At 34.3% G+C, this 15,237-nt stretch overlaps 1 protein-coding gene across 4 annotated transcripts in view; it reads left to right on the plus strand.

Annotated features, from left to right (window-relative positions):
- The window catches only part of FAM227B (family with sequence similarity 227 member B), a 213,772-nt gene that overhangs the window by 51,721 nt on the left and 146,814 nt on the right, over window positions 1-15,237 (plus strand). For all 4 annotated transcript variants that reach the window (XM_069596547.1, XM_069596549.1, XM_069596548.1 and 1 more), the window contains exon 11: window positions 3,334-3,471. In XM_069596547.1, coding sequence (XP_069452648.1) covers window positions 3,334-3,471 — 138 coding nt within the window. The remainder of the gene's footprint in view (window positions 1-3,333; window positions 3,472-15,237) is intronic.

The raw sequence follows: 15,237 nt of genomic DNA on the forward strand, positions 1-15,237 counted from the left end.
ACTGAAACCATAAAACTTTTAAGAAGAAAACATAATGGAAAAGCTCTTTAATATATGTCTTGGCAATAATTTTTTGGATATGATATCAAAAGCACAAGCAACAAAAGCAAAAATTAGTAAGTGAAACTACATCTAACTAAAAAGCTTCTGCACAGTAAAAAAAAATCAACAAAATGAAAAAGGAATTTATTAAATATATGTGCAAATCATATCTTATAAGGGATTGATACCCAAAAGCTAAAAGGAACTCATTTCAATAGCAAAATAAACAAACAAAAAAACTATCTGATTTTAAAAATAGAGGAACTGTTTTTAATGGCTGAGTAATACTCCATTGTGTATATGTACCGCAGCTTTCTTATCCATTCATCTGCTGATGGACATCTAGGTTGCTTCCATGTCCAGGCTATTATAAACAGTGCTGCGATGAACATTGGGGTACATGTGTCTCTTTCAGTTCTGGTTTCCTCAGTGTGTATGCCCAGCAGTGGGATTGCTGGGTCATAAGGCAGTTCTAGTTCCAGTTTTTTAAGGAATCTCCACACTGTTCTCCATAGTGGCTGTACTAGTTTGCATTCCCACCAAGAGTGTAAGAGGGTTCCCTTTTCTTCACACCCTCTCCAGCATTTATTGCTTGTAGACTTTTGGATCGCAGCCATTCTGACTGGTATGAAATGGTACCTCATTGTGGTCTTGATTTGCATTTCTCTGATAATGAGTGATGTTGAGCATCTTTTCATGTGTTTGTTAGCCATCTGTATGTCTTCTTTGGAAAAATGTCTATTTAGTTCTTTGGCCCATTTTTGATTGAATCAGTTCTAATGAGGTAGATGAAACTGGAGCTGATTATACAGAGTGAGGTGAAGTTGCTCAGTCGTGTCCGACTCTTTGCGACCCCATGGACTGTAACCTACAAGGCTTCTCCGTCCATGGGATTCTCCAGGCAAGAATACTGGAGTGGGTTGCCATTTCCTTCTCCAGGGGATCTTCCCGACCCAGGGATCGAACCCAGGTCTCCCGCATTGGAGGTAGACGCTTTAACCTCTGAGCAACCAGGGAAGCCCCCCAGAAAGAAAAACACCAATACAGTCTATTAACACATATGTATGGAGTTTAGAAAGGTGGTAATGATAACCCTGTATGCGAGACAGCAAAAGAGACACAGATGTATAGAACAGACTTTTGGACTCTGTGGGAGAGGGAGAGGGTGGGATGATTTGGGAGAATGGCATTGAAACATGTATAGTATCATGTAAGAAATGAATCGCCAGTCTAGGTTCGATGCAGGATACAGGATGCTTGGGGCTGGTGCACGGGGATGACCCAGAGAGATGGTATGGGGAGGGAGGTGGGAGGAGGGTTCAGGATTGGGAACTCATGTACACCTGTGGTGGATACATGTTGACGTATGGCAAAACCAATACAGTATTGTAAAGTAAAATAAAGTAAAATTTTAAAAAATAAAAATTAAAAAATAGAGGAACTGAAGACATTTTTCCAAAGAAGACATACTGATGTCCAACAAGTACAGGAAAGGATGTTCAGCATCACTAATCACCAGGGAAATGCTAGTCAAAACCACAGTGAGATATCACCTCACACCTGGTAGAATGGCCATTTTCAAAGTGACTACAAATAACAAATATTGATGAGGATGTGAAGAAAAGAGAACCCTTGTTGTTAGTTGGAATGTAAATTGGTAGAGCTACTGTGGCGAACAGTATGGAGGTTCATCAAAAATGAAAACTAGGGCTACTGCTAAGTCAGCAGTCCCACTTCTAGCAGCGAGACTGCATCTTTCTCCTGAGCTCCTGCCAGGCTGTGGTGTGGAGTGAGGGGAATCGGGCATTTGCCCTTTGGACTGGGAAGTGTGATGAGGTGGCTGCCATCTGTGCAAGTCTCTCACTGCTCTGATTATTAGCAATCCGACACACACACCTGCCTCACAAGTAGAGTCTAGGCTTCTCCAGCTCTCCATCTGTCTCAGTGGATTTCCCAGCAGACAAGGGGGCTCCCCGGGGCAAGGATCCACCTGTGTGGACCTTCTCTTCCATACCCCTCCAGGGGTGCTGGACCCACCCTAACGCCTTCCCCTCCCCCTGCAATTCTGCCCAGTTACATGGAGATCTTTCTTGCAGTTTTGGCTTTATAAAAGATATTCTGCTAGTTTCCAGTTAGTTGTTTGTTTGTTTGTTTGAAGTTGTCTTCCACGTGTAGATATATTTTGGATGTGTTTATGAGAAGTGAGCTCCATGTCTTCCTACTCTGACATTGATCCCCCATTCAATAAAAAACTATCTTTTAAATATCCTGATCTGTTGACCTTTCTATACTCCAGATTTTCCACTAATATGCTATATATTTTAAAACAAGACAATATTGAGAAACATTCAAATGAATCATTTTGAATATTTTATCTCGTGGCAACTAATGTAAAATAAGCAATGACCAAATTTTAAAACTCTTTGAAAATTCCAATTTGATATCAAAATATAACAAATAATCCTCATTGAATACTCACTACTGGGAAAATATTGGATATATTTTATGAGTATGTCAATGTATGTTAATATGTTTATTATATTTTATGTTTGTTTTTATATTCATGTTTCCCAGTTACTGAATGCTTTAATATATACAAACTCAATTAACCATCAGAATAAGCATATGAAGTATACTAAGGAATTTATATTGTTCTCATTTTTACTGCTGAGGATATAAATGTTTTGTGTGGTTAAATCAATTATCCAACCCTATACAACTTTTGGAACAAAAGTGGAACTTTTTAAATAGAATTTATTTTTATTACTTTTAGAGTGCTATAATCTATTCAAAAACATTATTTTGAAAATAATAGATACAGAGAGGGAAAAATTTTTAATGGAATCATCTATTGATTGCTGCTCAGAGGCAATCATGTTAACAATTAAGCTACAGTCACACATCTGTATAAGGTAAAATTTATATGTTAATAAATACTTACAAGGTAACTTTTTATGGATACTTCATGATCCACTGTTGGGATGTACTGTTGTTGGATATTTAGGTCCTTTCAAGTTTTCACAATGTTAATCTCCCCTTGTGTCTGTTTATGAACTTAGCTTGTATTTTTCAGTTAGAAGGGTATATATCATGTTTATCTCTTTTCTGATTCACTGTCTCATATGATGAGACATTAACATTTCTATGTAGAGATTCCTTCATTTGAAACCTAAGACTGGCAGTTCTCACAGGACTGTTGTGAGAATTAAATGTATACTCAAAAAAGGGTTCAATAGAAGATGTTTTTAAAATAGTAATTTCTTTGGTTAAATATACATTTTGTATTAACAGGTTTACCACCTCAAAAAGGATTTTGGACCCACTGGAAACTGAAAGAACTCTCCACAACAACCATTCATGGTAGCAGGAAAATGCCTTCAAAAACTATAAAGGACATGATTGCTAGAAATCAAGAACGCATAGCAGCTTGTAAGTAAATTTATTATATATTGCTTACTGAAATAGCCAAAATCAAGTATATCATTATTCATTTATCAGAATTTTTTAATGATTATTTTCTGGTGAGAGTCTTAAAATAACATTTAATTTATAGATGGGTATTATAGTAATTTGAATACTGCTTTACTTTTTAGTTTTTCATTATAAAAATTACATGTGCTTAAGTCCTTTTCTCATTTGCACTTATTATGATTTTAATATTAATTTCAGGGAACTTCTCAGGTATAAGAATGCTACAAATACTCTTACTTTTTGGCTGTATTGCTAACTGGTTAATAATGTGTTTTACCAATAGGTAAGCTTAAAATGTTTTATTCAGTAAATTTAAATAATGCCTTTGTAGAGTGTCAGTTTTGTGGCATATTTATCAGGACTTACTTAACCTAACACGAAAAAACAATCTACCTGCTTTTATCTAGTACTTTTTAATTTCCATTTTTGTTCAATTCTTTAATCTACTTGTGGTTTATTTGTTACAGGGAGATAGTTGGATTCCAGTATTTTGTTTCCAAATGCTCACTTTTTAGATAATCCACTTACAGACTACTTGAAATACCAATTCACATGGATATATTTCTGTATTCTCTTCTACCTGCCAAATTTCTGAGGCAAGACCAAACTTCTTAGTTACTCTATATTAATAAGCACTTTAAGGCAAGCTCATGTCTCTCTAATTTATACTGTATTTCAATACTAAACACTGGTCTGGTGCTCAGGCCTCTTTACTGACCAACTAAACAGAATCTCAGACTCAGTATTTTTTTTAAAGGTACTCAGATGACTTCAATTTGCAGGCAAAGTTAAGAACTCCTAGCATAAAGAGAAATACCTTTCCGTTTTACTACTTGATATAGGCTGGTGGAAGGAGGGACTATCCTCCTTAACCTACTCCTCTGAAAATTCTCTCTTCAGTTAGTTTTTTATTCTAAAATTGTTTAATTGGTTAGTTACTGCTTTTCTGATTAGTACTTTGTTTTTTTGCCACTCTTATCTCTATAGATACCATTCTGTCTGATTTCTGTCTTTTAGTCGTTATGTGAAATTTCTTATTTGCTAATGTTACCCTGGTTTTTATAGAACTTCATACATATTTGTTATTTTGTATAGGAAGAGAGATAATTTACTATTTTGACCCAATGTTAAACATCTCTTTTTGCTTCTTAGTCTTACATGTGAAAAATAACTTGTAAAAATAGAAAATTAAGGGACTTTAAATTTTTTCAAGTTTTAACTTACATAAAAGTGTTAAAAATAGTGTAAGGAACTCCCATATATCCTTTATCCACCTGTTGTTTGAATTTGTTCTATTTGTTTTATCATTCTCCTTTTTTATATAAGCATTTAAAGCTATAAATTTCCCCAATTACTGTTTCAGCTACTTTCTGCAAATTTTGATGTTATATTTTCATTGTCATTTAATTCAGGATATTTTCTAATATCCAGCATAATTTCTATTTTGATCCATGGGTTATTTAGAAGTATATTACTCAATTTTCTAAAATTTAGATTTTTTCTGGATATCTTAAAATTACTGATTTCTACTTTTAAAAAATACTGATCTGATCTACTTTTAAAAATATTGATTTCTACTTTTAAAAATAGTGATCTGTGCAGTCTTTCGTAGTGCATTGAGATTTGTTCTATAGTACACTACATGATCTGTCTCGGTAAACATTCCATGTGCACATGAGAAGAATATATATTCTGCAATTATTTTGTCTCAATTAGATCAAGGTGATTTATCGTGGTGATTTATCGTGGCTCAGATGGTAAAAGTATCTGCTTGCAATGTGGGAGACCCAGATTCAGTCTCTGGGTGGGGAAGATGCTCTGGAGAAGGAAATGTCAATTCACTCCAGAACTCTTGCCTGAAAAATTCCATGGATGGAGGAGCCTGGTGGGCTCCAGTCCATGGGGTCGCAAAGAGCCGGACACAACTGAGCGACTTCACTTTCACTTTTCACTTTAGATCTTCTATATCAGGGTTCAGTAAACTATTGCCTATGGACCACATCTGGCCTATGAGCTAAGAATGATTTTTCCATTTTCAAGGGTTGTAAAATGACAAAACATTAAAGAATATACTACAGAGGTCATATGCAGCCCACAAAGCCTAAAATATTGGATTATCTGGCCCTTCATAGAAGAAGTTTGCCAACTCTGGTTCTGTATCTTTATGATATTTTATTTAATTGTTGTTTATTTCTGAGAGGTGATATTAAGATCTCCAACTACAATTGTAGAATTATCTATTTCTCTCCTTAATTCTGTTGATTTTTGCTTTATGCATTTTTAAGTTATTTGGTACATATTCATTCATGTATTATGTTTTCCCTTTAATCATTATATTTCTTTGCATCTATGATAATTCTACTGAGTGCTATTCTGTCTGTTATTAATACAGCCACTTCAGCTTGCTTTTGTTTGTGGCCTGCATAGTGCCTCTTTTCCCATCATTTTACTTACAGCTTCTTTGTGTTTTATGTTTAAAGTATACCTCTTATACATAAGATATAGTTGAATCTTGGGGTTTCTTTAAGTCTTACAATTTCTTCCTTTTAAGTGGAGTGATTACTTCATTACATTCAACATAACTATTGAGTCAGTTCAGCATAACTATGGTTAGGTTTGTTTTACTATGTTCCTGTTTGTTTTCAGTTTTATCTCACCTGTTTTTTGTTTTTCAGTTCCCCTTCTTTATCTTCATTTGGTTAATCAAATATTTTTAGTGTTCCATTTTTATTCCTCTGTTGGCTATTTGCATTGTGATTGCCTTAATGACTTCAACCACATCCTTAAATTATTGAAATCCTACTTAATGTTATCCTATTTCACTAAAATGTAGGAACTTGGAGAATGATAATTACATGTACTCTACTCCTCTTTGTCCTTTGTGCTATTGTTGTCACATATATTAGAAGATCTACATAAATAATGGCCTCACATTATCTAGTGTTAGGATTTTTGCTCCAAATAACTACATGGTTTGTTTCATCTTTATTGAGATCTAATCGATGTACAATAAACCACACATATTTAGAATATAAAATTTGACAATTTGACATATATATAAACTCATGAGACTATCACAACTTTCAGGATAGGAAACATATCCACCATTCCCAAAAGTTCCTTAGACTTTTTTTGTAATTCCTCCCTCCTTCTCAATCCCCAGGCAATTACGCCTGTGAGCTTTGTCAGTACAGGTTAGTTTGCATTTTCTAGAATTGTATGTAAATGAAATCATAGAACATGTGCTATCTTTTGTTGGCATTTTCTACTCTGCATAATTATTTTGAGATTCATTCATCTTGTTGCATGTGTTAATAGTTTGTTACCCTGTATTTTGCTGAGTCCATAGTGAGGATATACCACAATTTCTTTGTCTGTTCACAGGTGGGTAGACATCTGCATTGTTTCCAAGAAAAGCTATTATAAGTAAAGCTGGTGTTAATATTCATTACAAGTCTTTGTGTAAACATAGAATTTCATTTATCTTTAGTAAACCTCTAGTAGTGGAAGTCTGGGTACTATAGGAAGTGCATTACAGCAGTTTAAGAAATTGCCAAATTTATCTAAAATTTTACTTCTTACTAGTATACAAGTTATATTAATACTCTACTTCCTTGTTAACACTTTGTATAATCTTTTAATTTTATCCATGCTTGTGGGTTATACTGGTATTTGCTGCTGCTGCTGCTGCTAAGTCACTTCAGTCGTCCAACTCTGTGTGACCCCATAGACGGCAGCCCACCAGGCTTCCCTGTCCCTGGGATTCTCCAGGCAAGAACACTGGAGTGGGTTGCCGTTTCCTTCTCCAATGCATGAGAGTGAAAAGTGAAAGTGAAGTCCATGGACTGCAGCCTACTAGGCTCCTCCGTCCACGGATTTTCCAGGCAAGAGTACAGGAGTGGGGTGCCATTGCCTTCTCCAATACTGGTATTTAGCTAGGTTTTATTTTGATTTCTCTAATAACTAGTTATGATGAGCTTCTTTTCATGTGCTTTTTTGCCATCTGTAGGTCTTCTTTGCTGAAGTGTTTATTTCAGTCTTTTGGCTATTTTTATTTGGGTTGTTTGTGTTCTTTTAATTCTGTTATAACAGTTCTTTATATATTCTAGATATAAGTCCTTTAACAGATATATATTTTATAAATATTCTTTTATAATCTGTGATTCCCTTTTTATTTTATAATAGTGTCTTTTGAAAGACAAAATTATATAGTATGGTGAAATCAAATTTATCATTTTTTCCAATATAGTTTTTGCTTTCTGTTTCATATTCAAGAGTATTTTATGAAGCTTAATTTCAGTCAAGATTTTCTCCCATATTTTCTTCTAGAAATTTTATAGTATATAATTTTATAGATTAAAACTGTAGCTCTTACATTGAGGACTCTAATTCATTTTCAATAATTTTTGAAAATTATGTGAAGTAAGCATTGAGGATCATTTCTTTGCATATTGTTCTAGAACCATTTGTTGAAAAGATTATCTTTGCCCATTAAATTACCTTGGAACTTCTGTCAAAAAAGCTTTTGACAACACTTGTATTGGCCTATGCCTAAATACACACTTGTACTCTAAATTTTGTTTCGGTGATGCCAATACTAAACTACCTTGATAAATGTAGTTTTATAACATGTCTTGGAGTCAGGTATTATAAATTCTCCACCTTTGTTCTTCTTCTAAAAAAATTATTTTGGTTATCCAGAGTCTTTTCATTTCTGTATAATTTTAAACCACTTACAGTATTTAAAGTATATACTCTGAAATTTTAATTGAAACTAGGTTAAATCTATCAACTCAAGAAGCATTGACATGTTAACAACACTGATTTTCCACTCAATGAACATAGACTATTTCATTTATTTAGGACTTATTTCATTTACCTCAGCAATATTTTCCGGTATTTTTTCTGTATAGATGCTGCACACATCTCTCAAGTAATATTGCATATGGTATTTTTAATTTCAGTTCCTAATTTTTCATTGATAATATATAGAAAATATGATAGAAAAATACTTTTGTGTTGATTTTATATCCTGCAATCTTACCAAACTTTCTTATTATTTTTAGTAGCCTTCTTAGATTTCTTAAGATTTTCTTCATGGATATTCATGTCATCTGAGAATAAACAGCGTTTTTTTTCAATCTATAAGCGTTTTATGTGTTTTACTTGCCTGTAGTTAAGATCTTTAAGAAGATGTTGACTAAAGTGGTAAGAGTGGATGTCCTTGTTTTATTCTTGATCTTAGATGAAAAATGTTAAATTTTTGCTGAAGTTTTTTATAGATGTCTTTTATCAGGTTGGGGTAGTTTCTTTCTCTTCCTAGTTTGCTGAGAAGTTTTTGTTGTTCTTGTTCTTTTTATAACAAATATATGTAGAATTTTGACAAATGCTTTTTAGCATTTGTTGAGATGAACATATTGTTTTTCTTTTTTAGTCTTTTGATATAGTGAATTACATTGATTGATTTTTCAAATATTAAGCCAACCTTGCATTCCTGGGATAAATCCCATTTGGCAATTATGTATTAACCTTTTAATGTACTACTGAATTCAGTTTGCTAAAATTTTGTTTTCTTTTCTGTACTATCCTATCACATTTTAGTAATAAGTGTGATGTTTCCCCTTCTTCTCTTTTCTAAGAGTTAGTGTAAAATTGGTATTTATTCTTCTTTACATATTTGGTAGAATTCACCCAATGAAGCCATCTGGGTTTGGAAAGTTCTCTGTGGTCATATTTTTTTGGTCAGATAAAAAAGGTCAGTTTCTCTAATAGATACAGTGATCAAATGATCAGTTTCTTCTTAAGTAAATTTTGTAGTTTTGTGAGTTTTTATTTTATTCCTTTATATATTTTTGAGTGTTTTTTTTTCTGTGATGTACTCTAGTTATTAATACTTAGAAATATTTTGGTCTATTTGAGGCTTTATTTTAAGCTTCATTAGGTGGAACCAGAGAAGTCTTTTGTTTAGCCTAACTTGCTTCCCCTGCTGAGACAGTTCTCTTCTTTAGTATTCTACTCCATGCTCTGTGTGTTGCAGATTTCCCATCTGGCTGTCTGGAACATGAGCTTCCTCTGAGCCCCAGGCATTGTTCTGTCTGCTCCTTCCTGTGTTTTTTTTTAAAACCAACCTCAGGCAAAAATTTAAGGATAACCTTCCGAAGAGCTCCAGAATGCTCTGTATGTGCTTCTGTCTCATCTATGTTATGCTGACCAGTAAATTTTAGCTTTCCCTGACCTACCTGAATGTTAAATTTTATTTTTCTAATCAGTTCTGTTTGGATTCCCACCACTTGCACTGTGGCCTGAAATTTCTTTTTTAGAGACATAAACAGACAAGTGTTCCTTCTTTAGGTTTTCTTCTCTTGGCTGAGGGGCGGGGATTATTGTCCAGTGTTGCCTGTTGTCCAACACATGAAAATCATTGTTTTACATATTTTTTCCAATTTTTTATTTGTTGAAGAATGAGTAAAAGTGGTGAGAGTGGATATCCGTATCTTATTCCTGATCTAAGAGGAAATGCTTGCAGCTTTCCATCACTGAGAATGATGTTTGCTGTAGGTTTCCATACATGGCCTTTATTATATTGAGTTATGTTCCCTCTATGCCCATTTTCTGGAGAGTTTTTACTATAAATAGGTATTGAATTTTGTCAAAAGCTTTTTCTGCATCTATTGAGGTGATCATGTGGCTTTTATTCTTCAGTTTGTTAACATCATGTATCACACTGATATACACATGTTGAAGAATCCTTGCATCCTTGGGGTAAAGCACGCTTGATCATGGTGTATGTTTCTTTTAATGTGTTGTTGGATTGGGTTTTCTCATATTTCATTGAGGATTTTGCATCTGTGTTCATCAGTGATGTTGGCCTGTAATTTTTTTTTTTTTGGTGACATCTTTGTCTGGTTTTGATATCAGAGTGATGGTAGCCTCATAGAATGAGCTTGGGAGTGTTCCATCCTCTGCAATTTTGGGGAATAGTTGGAGAAGGATAGATGTTAACTCTTCTTGAACTCTTTGATAGAATTTGACTGTGAACCTATCTGGTCCTGGACTTTTATTTGTTGGAAATTTTAAAATCACAGTTTCAATTTAGTACTTGTGATTGATCCATTCATCTTTTCTGTTTCTTCCTGGTTCAGTCTTAAAAGATTGTATCTTTTAAGAATTCTAGGTTGTCCATTTTATTGGCATATAGCTGCTTGTAGTAGTCTCCTGATCCTTTGTATTTCTGTGATGTCAGTTGTAACTTCTCCTTTTTCATTTCTAATTCTATGGATTTCAGTCCTCTCCCCATTTGTTTTCTTGATGAGAATCCTACGGGCTCCATGTTAGAAGGTTCAATTCCCCCTCCTTTTTCTGTCTGCTTTTAGTCTTTCCCTGGTATCTTCACGTGGTTGTTCAGTTGTTAAGTCATGTCTGACTCTGCAGCCCCATAGACTGCAGGATGCCAGGCTTCTCTGTCCTTCACTATCTCCTGGAGTTTGCTCAAATTCATGTCCTTTGAGTCAGTGATATTATCTAAGCATCTCATCCTCTGCAAGTGGTTAGTGCCCTTTGTTTAAACACTCTCAAGAATTCATAGCTTTTATCTATGGGAGAGTCAGACTGATATAAATTAAATGTTTTGTTTAAATACTGAGTTTATTTTTCAATTTAAATATCAAAAGTGTCAAATCACATTTTCCTATGAAACTATATACTGCTTCATTATCTTGTTATTTAGTCTAATAGAGGAGTCTAAACCAAACTATTTTTTCTTTCTATACAGTTAATCAATAAAATTTAGTTTTTACTTTTATTTAGATGTTCCAATATTTTAAAATTTATCTTTAAATTTTAAAAATGTCATTAAAACATGTCTTGATAATTTTTATAAGCTTTCACAATGCCAAAATTTAATTAATATTCTTGGATCTCCCTAAGCTCTTTTGTAGACCTAGTAAAGATTTTAGCCAAATGTTTCCAGTAAGACATAGACAACTTATATGACTAAAGTGAAGAGGGAGGGAAAGTGACACTGTTTCAGATATTTAAGGAAAAAGTTTCATTTCACCATTGGAGACTATCCCCTGACATTAGGAAATAAAATCTCCATAGAAAGGCCTGAGATTCTGTTTTCACATGGAATACTTTGACAGACTAAAGTTGCCTTCTTTTGCCTCATAAAAAAATGAAAATATGTAGGGATCAATTTTTAAAAGTAGGATAGACTTCTACAAGCTACTCATCTGGTATATGTTTTGTAAACCAAGAATAGTTTTGTGTTAAGTGACTATTGAAAGGGCCCTGGAAGTGAGATTGAAAGCGAAAAAGTCCCTAGGGAATATCATGGTTTTCAACATCATGTTTTATACTGTGGAGGTTATCATTCTACCAGGTGTCTCTAAAGTGACCTCTAGTAAGGGGCATCTCTTTGGATTCCCCAATAAGCATCTCATTTCAGTGGCGCTTTGGTTTTCTAAGTAAGTTTCTGCCAGTGGGGATGTGGATCTATCGAGTACTCCTCATACATACTTTCCCATCATGTGCTAAAGTATACTTATTAAAAACACTTTAAAATTTGGTCCTATTTCATAGGTTTCTATATCAGATTTTGTATTTAATTTCTGGTGCTCATGCAGATTTTCCTATTTGTATGTTTCATAGTTATTTTACTTAGAGTTGAGAGATAGATCAAAGTGGTTATATTTATCCCAATACTTTACATAGGGTTTCTTTTTAGATTTGCTTTTATTATTATATTTTATTTAACCATTTAGGAAAGTATAGAAAATACTTCCCACACATAACAAATATTTGCATTTTGCCATATTTGTTTTTCAAGTCTTTCATTTACAGATCTGTTGTACCATCCCTAAATCTGTCTCTCCCTCCCCAAAGGTAATGATTATATGGAAATTTGTGGGCATTCTTTCTTTCTGTAATATATAACATTGTTTTTTTTTTCCATTCTTTACATAAATAATATATATATATAACTTCTATATTTCAGTGTTTAATCATAGTCAGCATTCAAAAATTTTAAATAATCCGCTGATATTGACCAATATTTCTGGCCACCAAGAGAATATAGTTATGTGGTCTCAGAGTTTATAGCGACCACTGAAAGTGTTTTTCTCTTACTAAGGGAAATACTGCTTATGAGCTTTTATCTCAATTACTTTTGTTCCAAGAATTGTTTATTTATACGTTACTTCATGATGTGTGTATGTGTGTTAGGCTATCAGTCGTGTCTGGCTCTTTGCGACCCCATTAACTATGTCCACCAGACTCCTCTGACCATGGAATTCTCCAGGCAAGAATACTAGAATGGTTTGCCATTTCCTTCCCCAGGGTATTTCATGATAGTCCTAGTTTTCTCAGAAGTTATTATTTTGCAGTATCCATTTTATGCAATATAAAATATAGAATTGCTCTAAGTGGTGTACTACCATGCTTTAAAGAGATTTTATCCTTTATTTTTAATGAAATCATTTTTAAAATTTGGAAAAACAAAATTTATCTCTGTTCAAACACTCCTGATTTTTATGTTAATGGAAAATCTTTACAAAATGCTTCATCTATTTTATTTGCCTATAAATATTTGAAAAATACTTTTTATATTAGATTCTTAAAAAAAATCATTTTCTGTTTCTGGATAAGGCACCGAAGTCCAGGATATTATGGCAGGTTAGAGGTTTAATTATGATTTATTTTCATATACTGACCAAAATAAAATTTTAGTACTTTTTTTAACTTAGGGAAATCTTCAATTTGAACTATGTACTTGATAAAATGTGTTAAATTATTAGAGCCTTGTTATTAATATTCTTATGTAATAGGTGGCTTTTATTATAAATTATAAAATGAGGAAACTGAAACATAAATTAAGTAACTTGCCAAGGTCAGATAAATGATAAATGATGGAATATGAATTCAGAAAATGAAAGTGAAGGACAGGGAAGCCTGGCATGCTGCAGTCCATGAGGTTGCAAAGAGTGGGCATGACTTAGCGACTGAACAACAACATGAATTCAGATTCAGGAAATTCTGGCCTTAGAGCCTAAACTTTTTAACTACATCACATACAGCCTCTCAGACATTTAATTTTACAGGCTTATAAGTATATTAAGGCTTAAAATTTTCATCATAGGATAAGAGTTTTAACCTAGGAAAATTACCATAGCCTTATTTCCTCTTTCATGACTAATGTGAATGACTGTTTAGATTCCTTCCTGAGATCAAATTTTAATAAGTGAGAAAGAAGGAGGAAAGCTGTTATTATATAAGTCTGCTCAGTCGCTTCATTGGTATCTGATTCTTTGCTACCCTGTGGATTGTAGCTTGCCAGGTTCCTCTGTCCATAGGATTCTCCTGGCAAAAATACTAGAGTGGATTGTCATGCCCTCCTCCAGGGGATCTTCCTGACCCAGGGATTGAACCCAAAGAAGGATGGAGAAGACTGGGGAAGAAATCTCACTTATTTCCTGACTATGTATATGGATACCTCTAGAAACAGTAAGCAGTCATTTGGAGAACTGGAAAACCCACACTGTGGGGCCAGAGTGGCCCAGAGGTACAGTGACAGCAAAGAATTAGAATTTCTAATCCTCTGAAGGGGCTTTTCATTATAGGGGACTGGAATGCAAAAGTAGGAAGTCAAGAAGCACCTGGAGTAACAGCCAAATTTGGCCTTGGAATACGGAATGAAGTAGGGCAAAGACTAATAGAGTTTTGCCAAGAAAATGCACTGGTCATAGCAAACACCTTCTTCCAACAACACAAGAGAAGACTCTACACATGGACATTACCAGATGATCAACACCAAAATCAGATTGATTCTATTCTTTGCAGCCCAAGATGGAGAAGCTCTATACAGTCAACAAAAACAAGACCAGGAGCTGACTGTGGCTCAGATCATGAACTCCTAATTGCCAAATTCAGACTTAAACTGAAGAAGGTAGGAAAAACCACTAGACCATTCAGGTATGACCTAAAATCAAATCCCTTATGATTATACAGTGGAAGTGAGAAATAGATTTAAGGGACTGGATCTGATGGATAGAGTGCCTGATGAACTATGGACTGAGGTTCGTGACATTGTACAGGAGACAGGGATCAAGACCATCCCCATGGAAAAGAAATGCAAAAAAGAAAAATGGCTGTCTGGGGAGGCCTTGCAAATAACTGTGAAAAGAAGAGAAGTGAAAAGCAAAGGAGAAAAGGAAAGATATAAGCATCTGAATGCAGAGTTCCAAAGAACAGCAAGAAGAGATAAGAAAGCCTTCTTCAGCAATCAATGCAAAGAAATAGAGGAAAAGAACAGAATGGGAAAGACGAGAGATCTCTTCAAGAAAATTAGAGATACCAAGGGAACATTTCATGCAAGGATGGGCTCGATAAAGGACAGAAATGGTCTGGACCTAACAGAAGCAGAAGATATTAAGAAGAGGTGGCAAGAATACACAGAACTGTACAAAAAAGATCTTCATGACCCAAATAATCACAATGTTGTGATCACTCACCTAGAGCCAGTCATCCTGGAATGTGAAGTCAAGTGGGCCTTAGAAAGCATCACTACAAACAAAGCTAGTGGAGGTGATGGAATTCCAGTAGAGCTATTTCAAATCCTGAAAGACGATGCTGTGAAAGTGCTACACTCAATATGTCTACAAATTTGGAAAACTCAGCAGTGGCCACTGGACTGGAAAATGTCAGTTTTCATTCCAATCTCAAACAAAA

The sequence above is a fragment of the Ovis canadensis genome, chromosome 7 (genome assembly GCF_042477335.2).
Source record: "Ovis canadensis isolate MfBH-ARS-UI-01 breed Bighorn chromosome 7, ARS-UI_OviCan_v2, whole genome shotgun sequence".
Lineage (NCBI taxonomy): Eukaryota > Metazoa > Chordata > Mammalia > Artiodactyla > Bovidae > Ovis > Ovis canadensis.